This window comes from Scyliorhinus canicula, chromosome 12, assembly GCF_902713615.1.
Source record: "Scyliorhinus canicula chromosome 12, sScyCan1.1, whole genome shotgun sequence".
NCBI classification, from domain to species: Eukaryota; Metazoa; Chordata; class Chondrichthyes; order Carcharhiniformes; family Scyliorhinidae; genus Scyliorhinus; species Scyliorhinus canicula.
In genome coordinates this window covers 21,405,866-21,428,985 of record NC_052157.1, presented here as the reverse complement: position 1 = coordinate 21,428,985, position 23,120 = coordinate 21,405,866, and the positions used below count along the sequence as shown (strand labels likewise).

Below are 23,120 nucleotides of genomic sequence, written 5' to 3'. Positions count from 1 at the left end.
ACTGTGGCGGACAAGGGGGGGTAGGTACATAATGGTGAGTGGCAAGTTGCAGGGGGCCCGGGTGGCTTCAACACAGTCCTGGATCCGGCATTGGACCAGTCTAAGTCCAGGTCAGGAAAGAGACCGACAGCGGCCAAGGCCCTGAGAGAGTTCATGAATCAGATGGAGGGGGCATGGACCCACGGAGATTCACTCAGCCAAGGGCGAAGGAGTTTTCCATTTTCTCCCACGTTCACAAAGTGTACTCTCGGATTGATTTTTTTGTGTTGAGCAGAGCGTTAATCCCGAGGGTGGAGGGGGTCGAGTATTCGGCCATTGCGGTCTCAGACCATGCCCCGCACTGTGTGGACTTACGACTAGGGGCGAAGGGAGGGCAACACCCTCTCTGGAGACTGGACGTGGGACTGCTAGCGGATGAAGAGGTCTGCGGGCGGATTTGGTGGAGCATCCAAAACTATGTGACAACAAACAATACAGGGGAGGTAACAGCAACAAAGGTTTGGGAGGCTATGAAGGCAGTTATCAGAGGGGAGTTAATTTCTATTAGGTCCTATAGAGTGAAGAGGGAGAGGGCGGAGAGGGAGAGGCTGGTGGGAGAGATACTCAGAGTAGACAGGAAGTATGCAGAGACCCCCAAGGAGGGGCTGCTAAAGGAGCGCCGGACACTGCAGGTGGAGTTTGATCTGTTGACCACAGGGAAGGCGGAGGAACAGCTGAGGAAGGTGAAAGGGACAGTCTACGAGTATGGGGAGAAAGCTAGTAGGATGCTGGCACACCAACTTCGCAGGAGAGAGGCGGCCAGGGAAATTGGGGGAGTTAGGGATAAGGCAGGTAACACGGTCTTGGGCCCAGAGAAGATCAACAAAGTCTTCAACGAGTTTTATTGTAAGTTGTACGAATCAGAGCCCCCAGTGGCTGGGGAAGAGATGAAACAATTTATGGACCAATTGAGGTTCCCAAGGGTGGACGAGGATCTGGTAGAGGGACTGGGGGCCCTGATTGAGTTTGAGGAGATTTTTTTTGTTTGTTTTTTTTTCTATATTTTTTATAAATTTAGAGTACCCAATTATTTTTTCCAATTAAGGGGCAATTTAGAGTGGCCAATCTACCTATCCTGCACATCTTTGGGTTGTGGGGGTGAAACCCACGCAGACACGGAGAATGTGCAAACTCCACACGGACAGTGACCCACGGCCGGGATTCGAACCCGGGTCCTCAGCGCCGTAGGCAGCAATGCTAACCACTGTGCCACCATGCTGCCCTGTTTAGGAGATAGTTAAGGGCCTAGAAAGTATGCAGTCGGGCAACATCCCGGGACCGGACGGCTTCCCTGTAGAATTTTATAAGAAATTTCCAGAGCTGCTGAGCCCACTCCTCCTAAAAACCTTTAACGAGGCTAAGGAGAAAGGAGCCCCCCCCCCCGGACGATGTCATGGGCCTCGATCTCGCTCATCCTCAAGGGGTGGGGGGGGGGGAGGAAGGATCCACTACAATCTAAACGTAGATGCCAAACTGCTGGCCAAGATTTTGGCTACTAGAATAGAGGACTGTGTCCCGGGAGTGATTAATGAGGATCAGACAGGCTTCGTCAAGGGCAGTCAACTAAACACAAATGTGAGGAGGCTCCTAAACATCATCATGATGCCCTCAGAAGGAGGGGACGCAGAAGTAGTGGCTGCAATGGATGCAGAGAAAGCCTTTGACTGGGTGCAATGGGAGTAACTGTGGGAAGGGTTAGGTAGGTTTGGATTTGGTGAGAGATTCATAGGGTGGGTCAAACTACTGTATCAGGCTCCCGTAGCCAAACTTCTGTACCTACTACTGGGTGGCTAATGTGGCCATGATTAGGAAATGGGTAATGGAGGAGGGGTCGGCGTGGGGGTGGCTGGAGGCGGCATCATGCAAAGGCACCAGCCTAGGGGCACTGGTAACGGCACCTCTGCCGTTTTCGCCAGCACGATACACCATGAGCCCGGTGGTGACGGCAGCACTGAGGGTCTGGGGTCAGTGTGGAGGAGGCACAGGAAGGAGGAGGGGGCCTCAGTTTGGACCCCGATATGGAATAATCATGGATTTGTCCCGGGCAAGATAGACGGAGGGTTTCAAAGTTGGCACAGGGCAGGCATCAAAAGGATGGGGGGGGGGGGGGGGGGGGGGGGGATCTGTTCATAGATGGGACTTTCCCTAGCTTGAAGGCACTGGAGGGGAAATTCAGCCTGCCCCCTGGGAACGCCTTCAGATACCTCCAAGTCCACGCCCTTCTCAAAAAACAGGTGGGGACATTTCCGTTGCTACCCCCTCGCAGGATACAGGACAGGGTGGTCTCTGGCATCTGGGTAGGGGAGGGGAAGGTGTCGGACATCTACCAAGAACTGCAGGAGGCGGAGGAGGCCACAGTGGAGGAACTGAAGGGCAAGTGGAAGGAGGAGCTGGGCGAGGGCCTGTGGGCTGATGCCCTGGGCGAGGGCCTGTGGGCTGATGCCCTGGGCAGGATGAATTCATCCGCATCATGTGCCAGGCTCAGCTTAATTCATTTTAAGGTGATACATCAGGCACTCATGACGGCAGCAAGAATGAGCAAGCTCTTTGGGGTTGAGGACAGGTGTGCGCGGTGTTCAGGAAGCCCAGCAAATCATGTCCATATGTTCTGGGCGTGCCCGGCGCTTAAAGAATTCTGGCAGGGCTTTGCAAAGGCAATGTCCAAGGTCTTGGATGCTCGGGTAAAGCCGAGTCCGGAGATAGCGATATTTGGGGTGTCGGAAGATCCGGGAGTGCAGGAAGCGAAGGAGGCCGACGTCCTGGCCTTTGCCTGCCTGGTAGCCCGGAGATGGATCTTGTTAATGTGGAGAGACGTGAAACCAGAGTGTGGAGACCTGGGTTAGTGACATGGCTGGGTTTCTTAGTCTTGAGAGAATAAAGTTTGCCTTGAGAGGGTCCTTGCTGGGGTTCGCCTGGCAGTGGCAACCGTTCCTTGACTTTCTAGGCGAGTGTTAAATGTCAGCGGCAGCAGCAGCAATCCAGGGGGTGAGGTGGGGAACTGTTCATTTAATGTATATTCTCTTTGTGTATAATGAAAATAGCCACCTTGTTTTGTTAAATATTTTTCCACTGGTTATGTAAAAATTCCGTTTGAGAAAAACATTAATAAAAACATTTTTTTTTTTTAAATAGGGAGAGCATCATATACTGCAAATGTCTTTATGCACAAATCATAGTCAAACATCTTAAATGATACATAAAAAGTTGAAGATTCTGCAATAAGTCTCCTACCACAACCTTTTAAAAAAAATATATATCTTTTATTGTCACAAGTAGGCATACATTAGTCGCCCCATTCCTGTTCCTGTTCGGGTACACAGAGGGAGAATTTGTCCAAATTACCCAACAGAACATCTTTCAGGACCGTGGGAGGAAACCAGAGCACCCGGAGGAAACCCATGCAGACACGGGGAGACGTGTCGACACGGGGAGACGTGCAGACTCCACACAGACAGTGGCCCAAGCCGGGAATTGAACCAGGGACCCTGGCGCTTTGAAGCAATAGTGCCAACCACTGTGCTACCATGCTGCCCACCCCATGCATATTATTCAGGAGTTAGCTGCAAGAAAATAGGTTTAATATACAAATATTATGTTCCCCTGTTGAAACATATTGTCTGGTGTTCAATCATCTATGTAGAAGCGACGAGGGATGCTGGAAATAGCAGGTTTCTATCACTAACTATTGGCCACGGTTGGAAGGGAAGATGTCTGAATACTGGATTCCTCTGTATTCTCTCGCTCACCCGTGACAGCCGCTATCCAGCCTGCTGTGAATAGCAGTGTCAAGTGGGCAAGGTGATGACCAACCAGTGTGCGTAGGACCCCAGCCCAGGGAAAAGGTCAACCCCTCCAGAGTACAGTCGTTTCTTTCTACTTGAATTTGTGCCTCTGAAAGCCCCATTATTTCCACAGTCACGAGAAAATAGCTGTGATTCCAGCAAGATGATCCGAAAAAAATGATGCGGCTAGAGGGCAATAAATGCAATCACTGAGGAAATAGGCATAAAATCATCTGTATCCAAAATGTACTTTCGCTGGTCTTTACACAAGTTCCAAACTTCCATTCTAATTGCAAGTCTTCAATGCAAAACAAAGACTTTACACTTTTTTTCCCCCTCCCTGTTTTGTTGAAAGTTAAGTGAATAGTTGCAATACACGACTGATAAAAATTGCAATCTGTCTCCCCTTTAACAACCACTCCCTTTCTGAGCTGAGTGCTCCTGTCCCTGATCAAGAAGTTAATTGGTCCTCCCGGGAAGGCTCTTTGATCATTAGTTAGTAAACCGCGTGATCCAAGTCATGAGCTGCCAGACAGTCGAATTAAAAGGGTATTTTTGTGATGAGCGTTTCAATCTCCCCTCTGCAACTGCGAATCAAAACTGGACCACTCTGATGATCTCCCATCAAACTGCGGTGACACTTCGAGGTTTCCGAGCACTTCTTGCTATCAGAAAGAGCAGCTTTAAGAAGAAATCGTGTGGGAGGCTTGCGATCGAGGATGAGAACGACAGTCAGAAAAGGACAAGTGACTTTTTTTGCGGTGGGGATAAGCCTGGTCCTGTACGGAATTGCTCATTGCATTCACAAAACTGCCTCCTCCAGCTTGACCAGCGCTGAGCGAGTTCGTCGAGCTATAACGGGTTGGTTTCCCTTAACTACCTTAACTACCGAGATCAACACGGATTGTTTAAGGGCGTGCTCTGTGATAGGACTGGTCGTTTAGCAAATTCTTGGCTGTGTCAATGTTTTAATTGCCAGTAAATTTGCATGTCTGATGTGCAGATATTTTATGTTCTCATTCGAATGCAATTATTTCTCTCTCCCCAGATAATGTAACCAAGTGTGTGCATTCTCCTTCATCTGAATTCCCTCAAGGATTTTTTACACTGGAAGAGAGAAAGGAGGGAGGGATAATTATTCACTTTATCATCATCCTCTACATGCTCCTGGCTATTGATATAGTTTGTGAAGATTATTTCTTACCTTCCTTAGAAGTTATCAGTGAATGTAAGTGTATATGTTAACTAGTGTGTATAAATAATCCAGTGCATGTATGCACATGCTTCTGGGTTACAAAGCTTCATTTGCTGAGATCACACTTAAAATTTATAATTTTCCTATTATAAATTCATAATTCCCCCATTTTATAATAGAAACTATGTCAACATGGCCATGTCTAACACCCGTTTGACCAGTATCTCTACCGTTGCAACTCAAACACCTACATTCTAACTCTTACTCTGCTCCTTAAATTTGTTGCTTAGCCATATGAGATCAAAACTGGGAGATCTCCATCAAAGATGGGAAGGAAAAGGTGGTGGGGTAGCACTGTTAATAAGCGATGAAATGAGAACACTTTTGAGGGACGATCTAGACTCTGATGATGTAGCCCACTTAGGTGGAGGTAACAAATAGCAAGGGAAAGAATACATTTGAGGAGGAGTATATAGACCCCAAACAGTAGCCACAGTGTAGGAAAGATATTGTAATAAGGTCATGGAGGCAGACGTCCCTTCACCAGAATCCCTTTTATTTACAAAACCAACAACTGAATAACCAGGTGCATTCAGCTTGCTGTCTAAACCGGGAGTGCAGAGGATCTGACACTCCCTGTTATGTACAGAGAAAGAGGTTCCCTGATTATGCCACTAATCAAGGAACTCTTATTCTATTTGGCCAATCTCAAAGGCCTGGCCTAAGTCATTACAGATATAAATAATAGGAACACATAATAGAATAGAGCAATAATTATGGGTGACTTTTTATTCTTTTTTTATGTTGATTGGGTTAATTAAGTTGGTAAGGGTAGCTATGACCTCAAATTCATAGAGTGCATTAGGGATAGTTTCCTGGAGCAATATGTCATGGAGCCAACCAGGGAACAGGCTATCTTGGATCTGGTAATGGGTAATAAGTAGTTTTTAAGTTTTTAATAAATGACTCGGAGTAAAATATTCTCGAGGAAGTAGTGATCATAACATGACCAAATTTAATATTCAGTTTGATAGTGAAAAACAGGAGACAGAAACAACTGTGTTTAACATAATAAAGGGAATTACAGTGAAATGAGGATGGAGTTAGCTAAAATGGACTAGGCAGATAGATTATCAGGAAACTGAAAACAGAAGACATTTTAAGGAGGTAATTCATGACTCTCAGCCACGCTTAACCAAGGAATTTAAGGAGAGTATGAAGTTTTTTTTTTAATATAAATTTAGAATACCCAATTTTTTTTCCAATTATGGGGCAATTTAGCATAGCCAATCCAACTACTCTGCACATCTTTCGGTTGTGGGGGTGAGAGCCACGCCGACACAGGGAGAATGTGCAAACTCCACAGTGACCCGGCGCCAGGATTGAACCTGGCTCCTCCAAAGCCATGAGGTAGCAATCCTAACTACTGTGCCGCCGTGCTGCCCAGGAGTGTATTAAGTTGAAAGAAAAAGCATTATAAGGAGGCAAAATTCAGTGATAGCTCTGAAGACTGAAATAAATTCTGAATCCAGCAAAGGAGGGCTAAAAAGAGAGAGAAAATAAACTACAAGGTCCATGTCTGCGTGGATTTCACCCCCACAACCCAAAGATGTGCAGGTTAGGTGGATTGGCCACACTAAATTGCCCCTTAATTGGAAAAAAATAATTGGGCACTCTAAATTTATAAAAATAAATAAATAAACCACAAGGACAAACTAGCGATGAATATAAAAACTGACGAGCTTCCTTAGATGTATAAAAAGGAAGGGAGAGGTCAAAGTGAAGCCCCTTGGAAAACAAATCTGTGGAGATAGATATGGGGGAACAAGGAAATGGCAGAGGAGTTAAACAGATATTTTGCATCAGTCTTTACGCTGAAAGATACTTCGAACATCCCATTAATACAAAAATACAGGGGAGGAATTCAACCCATCACAGGAACGTAGTCTACGACAGACTAATGGGGCTAAAGGTAGGTCCCTCTAGCCCCCCCCCCCCCCCCCCCCCCCCCCCCCCCGGTTGCTGCTGCTGACCCTATTGTTTTTACCGTTCTACCAGGAGATCTAGGAATGGTTGCCATCTCCTGAAAAACCCCTGCACTGACCCCCTTAGGGCAAATTTCACCCTGTCCAATTTAATAAACCCCGCCATATCGTTGACCCAGGCCTCCACGCTTGGGGGCCTCGCATCCTTCCACTGAAGAAGAATCCTCCGCCGGGCTACTAGGGACGCAAAGGCCAGAATACTGGCCTCTTTCGCCTCCTGCACTCCCGGCTCCACTGCAACCCCAAATATTGCAAGTCCCCAGCCTGGATTGACCCTGGATCCTACCACCCTCGATACCGTCCTTGCTACACCCTTCCAAAATTCCCCCAGCGCTGGGCATGCCCAGAACATGTGGACATGGTTTGCTGGGCTCCCTGAGCACCTAATACACCTGTCCTCGGTCCCAAAAAACCAGCTCATCCTTGTCCCGGTCATATGAGCCCTGTGCAGTACCTTAAACTGTATGAGGCTAAGCCTTGCACACGAAGAGGAGGAGTTCATCCTTTCTAGGGCATCCGCCCACATCCCCTCCTCAATCTCCTCACCCAGATCCTCCTCCCATTTATCTTTCAGCTCCTCCACCGAGGCCTCGTCTACCTCCTGCATCATCTGGTACACTTCCGAGATCCTCCCCTCTCCAACCCATACCAGCGAGAGCACCCTGTCCTAGACCCCACGTGGCGGCAGCAGGGGGAACCCTGCCACCTGCCGCCTGACAAACGCGCTCTCTCTCTCTCTCTCTCTCTCTCTCTCTCTCTCTCTCTCTCTCTAGGGTACCATACCAAAAGAGAGTATTGGTGACCATGGACTTGCAGAGTCACGCTTGTCTTGGTACTGCAGCAGTCTGCCTTTGCTTTCTGCAGGCTCTGGCTGATCAGGAAACGTTCCTGCTCCTAACGTCTGACATAATATATTGGAAGAATCTGCAGGTTGATGCTCAACCAGCTTGGTTACGTTATGAATGCCCTTCCTTAACCATCAAGTCCTGAGGTGGGACTTGAACCCAGAGCTTCCTGCTTAGCGGCAGGCGCACTACCCACTACTCCACAAAACCTCTCACCTTGGGACATTCTACATTAAAGTCGCTTTATAAATATAAGTTGTTGTTGGATGAACCGTTCTCATTCTGGACTTTATGTTCTTGCGTCATGAAGATTGTGTACTTGGAATCTCCTTTACAAGCAGTTTAATTATTAGATTAAAAGATCAGGCATCCCATTCAATTTAACGTGTGCATTCTACTTTTAAAATTCTCCGGCCCCACACCCATGTTTTCTCGGCAGCGCGCCATTCGCTGACAGCGGGATTTTCCACTTCCGCCGCTTGTCAGTGGGATTTCCCATCGAAGCCACCCCACACCGTCGGGATACCCGAGGACAGGGATTTACTGCCAACAGGAAAGGTGAATCGCAACGGCCGGAGAATTACGGCCACTTTTCCACATCTTTAAATGGGGTTGAATAGGTGTGTTTGTTTCATCATGTAATGCATTTTGACTTCAGGAGCTGGGAAGCTTTGCTGTACAGAAGAAATTCACTGTACTGTGGACCAGTCCACTCAAATCTGCCCGTGCAACATTCCCTTTTGGGCTGAATTTTCTTTAGGGTTTTTGATTTCTCTGTCTGAGCTCCTGATGTTGCAACTGGATTCAGAAATTTAACTTGTGTTTTTTTAAATTTTGTAATTGCAATGTACCTTTTGGCAAGTATCTGTGGGGCCTGGCTGAAGGGTTCGGTTAGACGGCCACATTTATATTCCTGTACAGTGTAACTGCAGAGCTCTGTCGTCATCTCATGTGGAATGCATTGGAGTCCAGCCATGTGAGTCTCCTCAAACTGACTATCTCCCGTTACTTGGACTTGACATCCTGTGGAGCACGTAACTCCGCCACAGTCTGAAGTCCAAGTTTAAAAAGAATTGAGGGTTTGATGAATTTGACAAATATTCTGTCCCGTTATTCCAGACAATTTTTTTATTTTTGTTAGCTGCCTTTGTTTAAATGCATGTTTAATTACCCCATAGAATTTCAGCCGTGGAATAATCATATTTGTGATTGATTGTCAGGTCTTGGTCTAACCCCGGATGTTGCAGGAGCAACATTCATGGCAGCTGGAAGTTCTGCACCCGAGCTGGTCACAGCTTTTCTAGGTAACCTGTATTATATTTTAATAGGGCAGCACAGTGGCGCAAGTGGTTAGCACGGTTTCCTCACAGTGCCGAGGTCCCAGGTTCGATCCTGGCTCTGGGACACTGTCCGTGTGGAGTTTGCACATTCTCCCCGTGTTTGCATGGGTTACGCCCCACAACCCAAAGATGTGCAAGGTAGATGGATTGGCTGCGCTAAATTGCCCCTTAATTGGAAAAAAATGAATTGGGTACTCCTCTAAATTTATTTTTAAAAATATATTATATTTTAATGTGAACACAAATAATATTATCGCACAGCACATTCCAACTAATGTTCAGTGATCGCTTGCATTTGTGTAGCAGTTCAGCATTCACATTCCTTAATTTATTACGTTAACGTCAAGATCGTTTTTAATGGTTATCCATAAGGAATTTTGGGGAATGCATTTAAAATGTTTTTCAATCTCATTGTTTAAAAGTACCTGGGGAAAGGTGTTGGCCATTATTCATAAAAGCACTCCACAATGTGGAACTGTACAAAATTCATGCATTTTAGAAGTTCCAATCGAAGTGTGATGTTTAAAGCAATCCTGGATACACTCATTTGGCCGTGTAAGAATATAAAGGCAAATTACTGCAGATGCTGGAAACTGAAACAGAAAATGCTGGACAATCTCAGCAGGTCTGACAGCCTCTATGGAGAGAGAACGGAGCTAATGTTTCAAGTCTGGATGACTCTTCATCAAAGCTTGACAAAGGGCGGGATTCTTCGGCCGCGCCCACCCGGCGACCGGAAATTCCCGCCCGAGGTCAATGGACCTTTTACGTGGTTCGTGTCCTGTCCATGGCAATCTTGCAGCGTCGCGGCCAAAGAATCCAGCCCAAAGCTTTGACAAAGTCACCCAGTCTCTCCACATTGGCTCCCTTCTCTCTCCACAGATGCTGTCATTCCTGCTGAGATTGTCCAGTATTTTCTGTTTTTGTTGTGGCCATGCAAGAAATTGTATTAAACACACACAGGAACCATTTTGGATATAGTTAATTGACGCATATTTGTCGGCGGCTAATTCCAGAATTCGCTATCTGATCTTTCTCTTTGTACACAGGAGTCTTTGTGACAAAGGGAGATATTGGAGTCAGTACAATAGTTGGGTCAGCAGTTTACAATTTGCTTGGCATCTGTGCCGCTTGTGGATTATTAACTACCATGGTACGTAAACAGAATCTCGGTACTGACACAATTTAAAGAGGTGAGTAAAGGTCCCACCAGTTTGGCACATGGGAGCACAATTTGAAGATCATTGCACTAGTAATGGAGGGAAAGTGAAATATCTCATTAAATTATGGATGAACGATACCAAATATCATAAATAATCCAAATCTAACCAGTTCAAGGTTGCTTAAACTCTTGCATTTGGAATTTATTGAAGTACAGCCCAGTCTCACGAGAGGTGCTGAAACAGATGCTATTGTCATATCCATCAATCCAGCCTGAAACAGTGTTTCGGGTATACGATTTCTCTTTGAAGTCTTGGATTATTTTGACGAAGGCCTTTCCAGGTTGGGTGGGCGTTCTGGGAATGGAGAAAACAGGTTAAATTGTTGTAATGAGATAATTTTATCAACTTTTCCAGGCTTGCCAATTGACTTGCTGGCCACTGTTCAGAGATTGTGCCGCCTATGCGATCAGTGTTTCAGCCCTTGTTGTTATTATCTTCGACAATACGATTTACTGGTAAGAATTCTTTGTCTATTAATACAACACAGTTTTTAAACTTCTAGTTATTTCCCCCACCAAATAATCCAGTGAGTAAGTGTACAAAGAACGAAGAAAAGTACAGCACAGGAATAGGCCCTTCGGCCCTCCAAGCCTGCGCCGTCCATGCTGCCCGTCTAACCTAAACCCTTCTACAGTTCCGGAGTCTATATCCCTCTATTCCCATCCTATTCATGTATTTGTCGAGATGCCCCTTAAAAGTCACTATGGTACCTGCTTCCACCTCCTCCGGCAGCAAGTTCCAGGTACCCAGTACCCTCTGTATAAAAAAAACACTTCCCATGCACATCTCCTCTAAACTTTGCCCCTCGCATTTTAAACCTATGACCCCTAGTAATTGACTCTTCCAGCCGAGGAAAAAGCTTCTGACTAACCATTCTGTCCATACCCCTCATCATTTTGTAGAGATCTATCAGGTCACCCCTCAACCTCCGGTCTTCCAGTGAGAACCAACAGAGTTTATCCAACCTCTCCTCATAGCTAATGCCCTCCATACCAGGCAACATCCTGGTAAACCATGTGTAACACATGAAAGTGATATGAACGGTATGATTTTTGGAATCTTCTGGAATAATCAGTGATTTAGCTTACTCTTGCTTACTGACTTCCAATTTCAGCCACAATACTATGAGGACAATTTGCATCCCTGGGCTACCCGTGCGTACCTCACATTGGCTAGCTTAGAATGTTAAAGGCTTTTGGGTAGTTTCTTCTATTCAAAGTTATAGCTGTTGCCTCATATGAGGAATCGAGGGCTTCCGTACATTAAGATCTTTGGTGCATCTTTTTAGGGCTGCACTACATTTTTAGACATTATACAAGTTTTTTTTTAAATTTAGAGTGCCTAATTCTTTTTTTCCCAATTAAGGGGCAATTCAGCGCGCCCAATCCCACCTACCCTGCACACCTTTGGGTTGTGGGGGTGAGACCCACCACGCAAACACGGGGGAGCATGTGCGAACTCCACACGGACAGTGACCCGGGGCCGGAATCGAACCTGGGTCCTCAGTGCTGTGGGGCAGCAGTGCTAACCACTGCGCTGCCGTGCTACCCCGACATTATACAAATTTATGTTAGATGAAATGTATTTACAGAAACTTTAAAAGAATGACTGCTTTTGGATCAGGTGGTGTGTCGGTAGACTAATCTTTCACCTCCCAGAACCTAGTTTCAAAATCTCGCTAAATTGGCAGTCGGATCTGTTTCAGGACTTCGTGAAATTGGATTAGAACTGCTTCAATCATCTTGTGGGCACAAAATCCATTTAAATTCCCTTGGCAGCCACAGCATTGTTGATGTGGGGAAAATCGCAGTGGTGAAGTTTTAGAAACTCTTGGGGCTGTGTGGAAGTCGCATTAATCTGCATGGTGGAAGTCGCATTAATCTGCATGGAGAAATGAGCTGCATAGGAAAGGACAGTAGTGTTCTGTTCCTCAACACTGATTTTCCTTGCCTTTTTCAAGCTCTTAAAAATGCATCTGTACCAAGAAAAAACTATGGTTGTAATTAAACAATTTCATATCTGCGTGGCTAATTATTTTAATATGTAAAAATTAATTACCTCTCTTTCATCCTGTTTGTAAGTCCATCCATAAATTCTGTCCACATTGCTCTGTTGAGTGGACTGATTTTAAATAGTATACAAGATCATATTCTCGCACCCTCCCTCACAATCTAGCCAGGAATGGTGAAACTATCCTGGATAAAGTAGATAGCGAATCTGAATTGAGGCTGAGATTGAACGTTGAATGTCTTGGACTCTGGTCCATTACTGCATTATTACTGGAGCCCTCTAATCCATGATTAATACCTTTTTATCTTGTAATCCAAGAAAAGAAATTATACTTTGGTTGTAAGAAAACATTTTAAAAAATATATACAATTGTTATCACACCACTGATCCCTGTAGTAATAATATGTTACATACCCAGTATGTGGGTTGAATTGACGTTTCATATTACAATGTTGAGTGCAACACTTAATGACCACAATGCATGAATTAATTGATATTTATACAAAATTGGCATTTACATGAGTTGCCTGTTCTGACTTTTAGGTATGAGTCTGCTTTGATGTTACTGATCTACGCATTATACGTTGTGGTCCTGTGCTTTGACATTCGAATAAATCGGTACCTAATGGAGAAATTTAGCCCATGCTGCGCCTGTCTAACACGAGGAATGGAAGAAGGCAATGAGCAACAACCACTCATTGATTGGCAAGAGAAAAATGGGCCATTGGTGCATCGACGTTCTCGATCAGACAGTGGGATCTTTCAAGAGGATTCTGATTATTCCCAACTCTCTCTTAGTTTACACGGGCTCTCTGACATTATTGAAGGTAACACACGGATTATCCATTTGCTTTACACAGAAACACTTGCATGTGTGTCCATCTGCTTCGAATGTGTGCAAACATGAGGAAATTATCCATACAATTATCTTTTTATATGTCAATATAAAATCATTCAGGGGTTGCCTGAATAAGTAATAATCCACTAAATGTGGATCAAGACATCAATTCAAAACAATTTGTTTTAACCCCTGCCTTGGGTGGCATGTCTGCATGAAACATCACTTTGTATTAAATTTGTGCTGTGGACAAGACCATTAGAAACTATATTTGAGATTAGGAAGGCATTGTACTAATTTGCCACAGGACACCTGTACACTTAACAACATTGAAGAAAGACTGGATTGACTGGGCTTGTACTCACTGGGGTTTAGAAGAATGAGAGGGGATCTCATAGAAACATATAAAATCCTGATGGGACTGGACAGGCTAGATGAGGGAAGAATGTTCCCGATGTTCGGGGTGTCCAGAACTGGGGGTCACAGCCTAAGAATAAGGGGTAAGCCATTCAGGACTGAGATGAGAAAGAACTTCTTCTCTCTGAGAGTTGTGAACTTGTGGAATTCTCTACCACAGAAAGCTGTTGGGGCCAGTTCATTGGATATATTGAAGAGGGAGCTGGACATGGCCCTGTCGGCTAAAGGGATCAAGGAATATGGAGAGAAAGAGGGAGTGGGATACTGAATTTGCATGATCAGCTACGATCATATTGAATGGTGGTGCAGGCTCGATGGGCCGAATGGCCAACTCCAGCACCTACTTTCGATGGTCCTATGATTTATTTGCTCCTATACTTTTAAGTTTTCAAATGGCTGATCACTCCTGGTCTGCTCTCGAAGTGATTCCATTTTTTGCATTCACATTGCCTTTGATATCAATACTTTGAGGAGATGTTCCAAGAATGGGACAGAGAGGAGAGGAGTGGGACTAATTGAATAGCCTTTTTAACAGGCGAGCCACAAGTATGACGGTCTGCATGACCCCATGAGTGCTGTACTGTTCTAATTAGAGGGGAGACGGTGGTGCAGTGTTAATGTCACTGAACTAGTAATCCAGAGGCTCCGGCTAATGCTTTGGAGACATGGGTTCAGATCCCACCATGGCTGGTGGAATCTTTAAATTCAACTTATAAAACGTGGAATTGAAAACGAGGTTTCTGTATTGGTGATCATGAAACTATCAATGATAAAAACCCATCTGGTTCCAGTCGTTTAGGGAAGGAAATCTGCTGTCCTCACCAGGTCTGGTCCACATGTGACTCCAGACCCACAGCAATGTGGTTGACACTTGACTTCCTCTCTGAAATGGCTGAGAAAGCCTCTAATTTCCAGGCCCGTCAGGGATGGGCAACAAACACTGGCCTGGGCAGTATACATCCCATGAATGAATAAAGAGAACAAAACCTTTTTGCGTGTTGCATAAGATCAGCAGTTTGGCTGATCAAAGGATGATTGAAAAAGAGTGTGCTGAATGTGAATGTATCTTCGTTTTTAAAACGGTCAAGTGAGTCAATGGAAAAATTTCTTCAATGAGATATCTTTTGAAGAAAGATTGGAGATTTGAACAATCAGGTGATCTTTTAGAAACATGAGATTTTGAGGAGACTTCGGGGGCGCAATTCTCCGATTGCGGGACAGAGTGTCCGTGCAACCGTGAATGCCGTCGCGTTTCACGACGGCGCGAAACGGGTGCCGGCACTAGCGATTTTGGCCCCCACGGGGCCAGCACGCCGCTGGAGCGGTTCACGCCGCTCCGGCCTCACTTCACGCAGAATTCCCGCGACCAGGTGTGGACGGCACCAGCGGGACTCTGCTTTTTCCACGCGGTCCATCCGGGCCGGAAAATCGGCAGCCCGTCCTCGTACAGCGGCCCGCGACCGGCGCCGCGCCAAACACGCTGGCGTTAATGGCGCTGATTCTCAGTGATTCTCCGGCCTGACGCGGGGCTGGGAGAATCGTGCCCCAGATATTTCCCCTTCTGGGAGAGACTAGAACTAGGAGATGCAGTTTTAGAATAGTTTCCTTTTTAATCATGGAATTCCTACAACGCAGAAGGAGGCCATTTGGCCCATCGAGTCTGCACCATCCATGAGACATAGGAGCAGAATTAGGCCACTCGGGCCATCGAGTCTGCTCCGCCATTCAATCATGGCTGTTATTTTTCTCACCCCCATTTTTCTGCCTTCTCCCTATAACCCCTGATCCCCTTATTGATCAAAAACATATCTATCTCTGTTTTAAAGACACTCGGTGATTTGGCCTCCACAGCCTTCTGCAACAAAGAGTTCCACAGATTCACCACCCTCCCTCTGAAAGAGCATCCTACCTAGGCCCATTCCCCTGCCCTATCCCTGTAACCTCACTAACCTGCACATCGTTAGACACTCGGGCAATTTAGCATGGCCAATCCACCTAACGGAGGTGAGGAAATTTTCTTTTCTCTCAGATAGTCAGTATTGTGTGGAACCTGGGTGGCACGGTGGTGCAGTGGTTAGCACTAGTGCCTCATGGCACCGAGGTCCCAGGTTTGATCCCGGTTCCTGGTCACTGCCCGTGTGGAGTTTGCACATTCTCCCCGTGTTTGGGTGTGTTTCACCCCCCACAACCCAGAGATGTGCAGGATAGGTGGATTGGCCACGCTAATTGCCCTTTAATTAGAAAAAATGAATTGGGTACTCTAAATTTATAAAATAAAATAAAGTATGGAACCTTCCAAGAGAGTTGTGGCCCCTGGGTCATTAACTTAGCCTTGAATAAATTAAATATTTTTGATAGACCAGAACCGTCAACGGTTATGGGGGCGACAGGAAAATGGGAGTTGATACCACAACCAGATTAACGATCACCTTATTATAGAATCATTAATTGAATAAACATGCATCACACTAAAGGTTGAATTGGTGTCTTGAAATTTGAATTTGCTTACTTATAAAGTTCTGTGTCCAAGTTGTCTCCAAATATGTCTTTAATGCTCCACACAAATGTCGCATTCAGATTGAATTATCTTGATTTTTAAAAAATACATTTAGAATACCCAATTCTTTTTTTTCCAATAAAGGGCCAATTTAGTGCGGCCAATCCACCTACCCTTCACATCTTTGGGTTGTGGGGGGAAACCCACGCAAACACAGGAGAATATGCAAACTCCACTCGGACAGTGATCCAGAGCAGGGATCAAACCTGGGACTTCGGCGTCGTGAGGCAGTAGTGCTAACCGCTGTACCACCCTGCTGCCTACTAAGGGGCAATTTTTAGCGTGACCAATCCACCTAACCTGCACATCTTTGGGTTATGGGGGTGGAATGGTAGCACGGTAGCATTGTGGTTATCACAATTGCTTCACAGCTCCAGGGTCCCAGGTTCGATTCCGGCTTGAGTCACTGCCTGTGCGGAGACTGCACATCCTCCCCGTGTCTGCGTGGGTTTCCTCCGGGTGCTCCGGTTTCCTTCCACAGTCCAAAGATGTGCAGGTTAGGTGGATTGGCCATGCTAAATTGCCCTTGGTGTCCAAAATTGCCCTTAATGTTAGGTGGTGTTACTGGGTTATGGGGATATGGTGGAGGTGTTGACCTTGGGGAGGGTGCTCTTTCCAAGAGCCGGTGCAGATTCGATGGGCCGAATGGCCTACTTCTGCACTGTAAATCCTATGATAACCCTCACCGACACGGGGAGAATGTGCAAACTCATCATAGACAGTGACCCGGGGCCGGGATCGAACCCGGGTCCTCAGCGCCATGAGGCAACAGTGGGAACCACAGGCTACTGTGCCACCGCAAAATTATCTTGATTTTTCAATTGAATTCTGCAGAGATCGTTTTTTTTTGTTACTGGGATTTGAGCGTCGCTGGCCAACATTCATTGTTGTTGTTTCACTTCTCGCACCTAGTCGTTCGCAAGGCAGACTTTCATCTGTTTCCATAGGAAGATTTCCCTGGAACAGGTGGCTAGTCTGTCACCAGAGGCTCATAGATTGAGGGGCATCACTACACATCCAGCATAGCTGACCAGGCGTCTCAATCACTCGTACCGACTGCCAATAGCATTTGAAATGAAACGAAATGAAAATCGCTTATTGCCACGAGTAGGCTTCAATGAAGTTACTGCGAAAAGCCCCTAGTCGCCACATTCCGGCGCCTGTCCGGGGAGGCTGGTATGGGAATCGAACCGTGCTACTGGCCTGCTTGGTCTGCTTTAAAAGCCAGCGATTTAGCCCAGTGAGCTAAACCAGGAAGGATTTTGCAGGTTGATACTGTTGGTTAACTGTGTTATTTGGTTAACTGCGTTATGAGCAAGCCTTCCATGGCTACAAGTCCCGGAGTGGAAATTGAACCCGGAGGGCTGCTACCCACTGTGCCACAAGACATCCCCAGAATTTATTGCCCATCCCTCATTGCCCTTGAGAAGGTGGTGGTGAGCTGCCTTCCTGAACCGCTGCAGTCATGTGTTGGAGCAACACCCGCAAGAATGGAGTCCCAGGATTCGGACACAGAGACCGTAAAGGAACGGCGATATGGTTCCAAGTCAAGGTGGTGAGGGGAACTTGCAGATCATTGCCATGTATCTGCTGTCCTTGTTGCTCTAGGTGGCAGAGGATTGAAATGTGTTGTTGAAGAGAGAGTTGCTGTGGCACATCTTGCAGATGGTACACATGGCTGCCACTGTGCATCGGTTGTGGTTTTTGAAAATCCATGAACACCACATCTACCGGTTCCCCTTTATCCCCCATTCTTGTTATTCCTCAAGTAACTCTCAAAATCTTATTGATTGCCTGAACTTAGAATGATTTTCTAAGTATTCTACCTCCTTAATAATGAATTCTAGCAATTTCCTTTTGGCAGATTGTGGTGAATGTAATATATATATGTATATATGATAATTCACACCTGTCTTTGTAAGCGCAGTAGCGCTATCCTACCACTAGGGGGAGTAGCTCTGGGACTACTCAGGAACTTGTACTGGGCTCCACCCTTGGCTCCGCCCATGACTCCTCCCCTAGTGCAGCTGTATAAATACCCTTGTCCAGAGTCCGCCTGAGTTCACTAAGAGTTCATCAACGGGTAACAGGCTGGCTCTGAAGTAAGTCGATTAAAGCCTAGATTCATATCGGAAACACGTGATGGTTCCATCAATTTAATCGACTTAAGAACAGTAAATTATGATTATGGAATCATCCCTCAAGCCTGGACCCGTGGAACCCGACCCGCAGGATGCAGAGGCTAAAGAAATCTTCTCCCACTGGATCCGGTGCTTCAAGGCCTACCTGGCAGAAGCGAGCACAGCCGAAACGACAGAGGACCAGAAGCTAAGTCTACTGCAAATGAGGGTGAGCCACAGAATCTCTACGGAACTCGGCCAGTTCTCCTTTCCAGGGATTGCCCGATCTGTGCGGAGTGCAAACCGCACTTCTATAGACCAGACAAGGCCCACCTGGTCAAGGCTTCTAGGCTCTTTGAATGCCTCGCGATTGATTTCAAAGGGCAACTCCCCTCAACTAACAAGAACGTTTACTTTTTAAACGTCGTAGACGAGTTCTCCCGTTTCCCATTCGCTATCCCGTGCCCCGACATGAAATCCCACATTCCCGGGTCCTGCATAGCATCTTCACCCTGTTTGGTTTCCCCAGCTATGTACACAGCGACCAGGGTTTGTCCTTCATGAGCGACGAGCAGCATCAGTACCTGCTCGACAAGGGCATTGCCTCGAGCAGGACTACCAGCTACAACCCCAGGGGGAACGGGCAGGTGGAAAGGGAGAACGCGACGATCTGGAAGACCGTCCTACTGACCCTCCAGTCTAGAAAGCTCCCAGTGGCAGGAAGTCCTCCCAGACGCGTTCCACGCTATTGGGTCCCTTTTGTGTACGGCGACCAACCAGACCCCTCATGAGAAGCTCTTCACTTTTTCCAGGGGCACTACCACGAGGGTCTCACTTCCGGCATGGCTGAGGACGCCGGGCCCCGTACTTCTGAGGAAACACGTCAGGGCGCACAAAACTGACCCCCTTGTTGAAAAGGTGCGCCTGCTCCACTCCAACCCCCAGTACGCATTCGTCGAGTTCCCTGACGGCCGTCAGGACACAGTATCCCTCTGGGATCTGGCACCCACCGGATCCAGCGCCCCCTCTACCCCCACAGAAGGACCTCTCACCCTACACCCCATGCTGCCGCCCCCTTGCGCTCCCGAGCCCACGGGCTCGCTCCACCAGTTCCGCGCCGGCCAGCCCCCAGTCCTCGGTCGAACCAGGAGAGTATGAAGCTCGGATACAACCCTCCCTGGAGTCCGCCATCGTACCCCAGCACACAACACCCTTCCAGCCACCGCAAGAGGCTGCAACCCTGGTGCTCCGCAGGTCACAACGGACAATTCGACCACCGGCCAGACTGACGTTGTAGGCCACCACCCCCGCCGAACTTGATTTTTTTTGCAGGGGGTGAATGTGGTGAATGTAATATACATATGATAATTCACAGTCTTTGTAAGCGCAGTAGCGCTATCCTACCACTAGGGGGAGTAGCTCTGGGACTACTCAGGAACTTGTACTGGGCTCCACCCTTGGCTCCGCTCATGACTCCTCCCCCTAGTGCAGCTGTATAAATACCGTTATCCAGAGTCACCCTGAGTTCACTAAGAGTTCATCAACGGGTAACAGGCTGGCTCTGAAGTAAGTCGATTAAAGCCTAGATTCATATCGGAAACACGTGTCTGCTGAATTGATGGTTCCATCACAGATGTTAGATGTTCTATAGTATCCTGCTTTCTGTCTACTTCCTTGTATAAAATTTAGAGTAACCACTTATTATTTTTTTATTTTCCAATTAAGGGGAAATTTAGCATGGCCAATCCACCTAACCTGCACATCTTTGGGTTGTGGGGGTGAAACGCACACAGACATGGGGAGAATGTGCAAACTCCACACGGACAGTGACCCAGGGCCGGGATTCGAACCCGGGTCCTCAGCGCCGCAGTCCCAGTGCTATCCACTGCGCCACATGCCGCCCCATGTTGAATTTTCAGCTATTAGGTCCAGGAATTTACCCAGCTGCCTTTTCCTTGGTGATGGAGATTGTTTTAAATTTCTCCCTCTTGCCTCTCGAAGCTTTCCAAGTCTTCTGCAGTGAAGAGATATAAAATACCCATTCAATGTCTCCGCCATTTCCTGGGTTTCCATTATTAATTCCCCAGAGGACCAACTCTTGAGGACCAACACTAGCTTTAGTCACTCTTTTTTCCTATTTTAAATACTGATCAGTTTTTATGTTACTAGTTTGCTTTCTCTCATCATCCTACTTTTCTCCCTCTTCATTTTTTATTCAATCAGTCTGTGTGGAGTTTGCACATTCTCCCCATGAAATGAAATGAAATGAAATGAAAATCGCTTATCGTCACGAGTAGGCTTCAAATGAAGTTACTGTGAAAAGCCCCTAGTCGCCACATTCCGGCGCCTGTTCGGGGAGGCTGGTACGGGAATTGAACCGTGCTGCTGGCCTGCCTTGGTCTGCTTTAAAAGCCAGCGATTTAGCCCAGTGTGCTAAACCAGCCCCAGCATGTCTGCGTGGGTTTCCTCCGGGTGCTCCGGTTTCTTCCCACTGACAGGATGTCAGGTTAGGTGGATTGGCTGTGCTAAATTGCCCCTTAGTGTCCCAAGGTTAGGTGGGGTTACAGGGAGAGGGTGGGGAGTGGGTCTGGGTGAGGTGCTCTTTTGGAAGGTCAGTGCAGACTCTGAGTTAAATGGCCTGCATTGTAGGGATTCTATGATGGTAGTGATTCTATGAACTTTAAAACACTAGTCTTATTAGGGGCTGGTTTAGTACACTGGGCTAAATCGCTGGCTTTTAAAGCAGACCAAGGCAGGCCAGCAGCACGGTTCAATTCCCGTACCGGCCTCCCCGAACAGGCGCCGGAATGTGGCGACTAGGGGCTTTTCACAGTAACTTCATTTGAAGCCTACTTGTGACAATAAGCGATTTTCATTTCTTTTCACCTTTCTCACCTTCAAACTGAACAGAACATTCGATCATTTTATGATCATTGTTGCCTAGAATCTTCTTTAACAGGAGATTATTGATTAATTCTGGCGTGTTGCACATTGCCAGATTTAGAATAGCTTGCTCCCTTTTGGCTCTAGGATGCACTATTCTTAAAGAAATTGTCCCAAATACATCAATAAACTAATTTTCCAGGCTACCTTTGCCATATGTTTCACCCAATCTACATGTAGATTAAAGTCATCAATGATTTATTGTGGTATATTCCATACACACCCGATTTTCTTCCTGTACACTCTGTCCTACAGTGTTAACTACTGTCAGGGGCCTATAAACCTTTGTGTAGATTTTGAAATGATTGTCACCCTCTGTAGTTTAAAAATGTTGAGCTGTTATTTCTACAAGCTGCATCATTTTGAACAATTGATTTAGAAATGTTTGATTACATTACTATTCTGCTGAAACAAATGTGAATAATGCTGAAATTTAAGCTAATCTTCATGATTTTTGTATAAATTAGAGACCCCAAAAAGGCGAAACTAACTTGTCCTCATTCTTCAAAAATAAAAAAAAAAGACCTTGTTGGATTTCATTGGATGATTCTGGTGATCACTATTCATACATCCAGAGTCATCTTTTCAGCTTATCTTTGCCAATCACGGGCAGCACAGTGGTGCAGTGGTTAGCACTGCTGCTTATGGCGCTGAGGACCTGGGTTCGATCCCGGTCCCGGGTCACTGTCCGTGTGGAGTTTGCACATTCTCTCCGTGTCTGCGTGGGTTTCACCCTCGCAACCCAAAGATGTGCAGGGTTAGGTGAATTGGCCACGCCAAATTGCCCCTTAATTTGGAGGGGGAAAAAAATTATTATTTTTTAAAATGTTTTTTAAAACTGTGTCCCTGTGTCCACTTGTCCTACTCTTTTCCAAATTTGCCTTTTTTTGATAAATTTAGAGTACCGAATTATTATTTCTTTTTTTTCCCAATTATAGGTCAATTTAGCATTGCCAATCCACCTAACCTGCACATTTTTGGGTTGTGGAGTGAAACCCACGTTGACACAGGGAGACTGTGCAAATTCCACACCGACAGTGACCCAGGGCCGGGATCGGGCCCGGGTCCTCAGTGCCGTAGGCAGCAGAGCTAACCACTGCGCCATGTGCCGCCCATCCAAATTTGCCTTTTGGTATTCACCCTGAATTTATATTGAGGCTAACGACCCAAAATGAACCCTGACATCAGCCAAAATTCAGAATTTTCAAGACTCTGAATACTTCAGATGGTGTCCTGATTTGAAAATGATTGGGGAAAGAAGCAGAAGCGACGTGAAGGAAAACCTTCTTTTTTTAATGCAGCGAGTGGTTAGGAACTAGAATTCACTGCCTGAGAGTACGGCCGTGGCAGACGCAAACATGTGTTGGGATTTGCACCCCCTCCGCTGACTCTGCAGCTGAGGTGACACACCATTGGTCAGTGGTGGGATCTTCTGGTCCCATCACTGATAACAGGGTATCCCGTTGTATGCGCCCTCGGCTGGGGAGGGGGGTGGGATGGGGGGGCTGCCTTCAGCGGGAATGAAAGACCCTGCCGACTGAACGGTTGGAATAATTATCTGACTAAATATTTGTGTAGTGTTCGAGGAAAATGACGGAGTGGGACTAGCTGAGTTGCTCCTCGAGAGCCAACAGGGACCCAACAGGCTAAATGCCTCCTCCTAAGCTCTCCCCATCCTGATTCTAGGTCCAAGTCTTCCGCGCGCACCTTGAGGCTGGTTTAGCACAGGGCTAAAGAGCTGGCTTTTAAAGCCGACCAAGGCAGGC

The 23,120-nt window shown here is 46.5% G+C and overlaps 1 protein-coding gene across 1 annotated transcript in view; it reads left to right on the top strand.

Moving 5' to 3' along the window:
* Window positions 1-3,547: 3,547 nt before the first annotated feature.
* slc24a5 (solute carrier family 24 member 5) overlaps window positions 3,548-23,120 on the top strand; it is a 58,680-nt gene continuing 39,107 nt past the window's right edge. Inside the window, exons 1-6 of the mRNA XM_038814756.1 lie at window positions 3,548-4,682; window positions 4,870-5,049; window positions 9,127-9,210; window positions 10,296-10,399; window positions 10,824-10,924; window positions 13,023-13,306. Of these exons, the coding sequence (XP_038670684.1) occupies window positions 4,541-4,682; window positions 4,870-5,049; window positions 9,127-9,210; window positions 10,296-10,399; window positions 10,824-10,924; window positions 13,023-13,306 (895 nt within the window). The 5' untranslated portion in view covers window positions 3,548-4,540. The remainder of the gene's footprint in view (window positions 4,683-4,869; window positions 5,050-9,126; window positions 9,211-10,295; window positions 10,400-10,823; window positions 10,925-13,022; window positions 13,307-23,120) is intronic.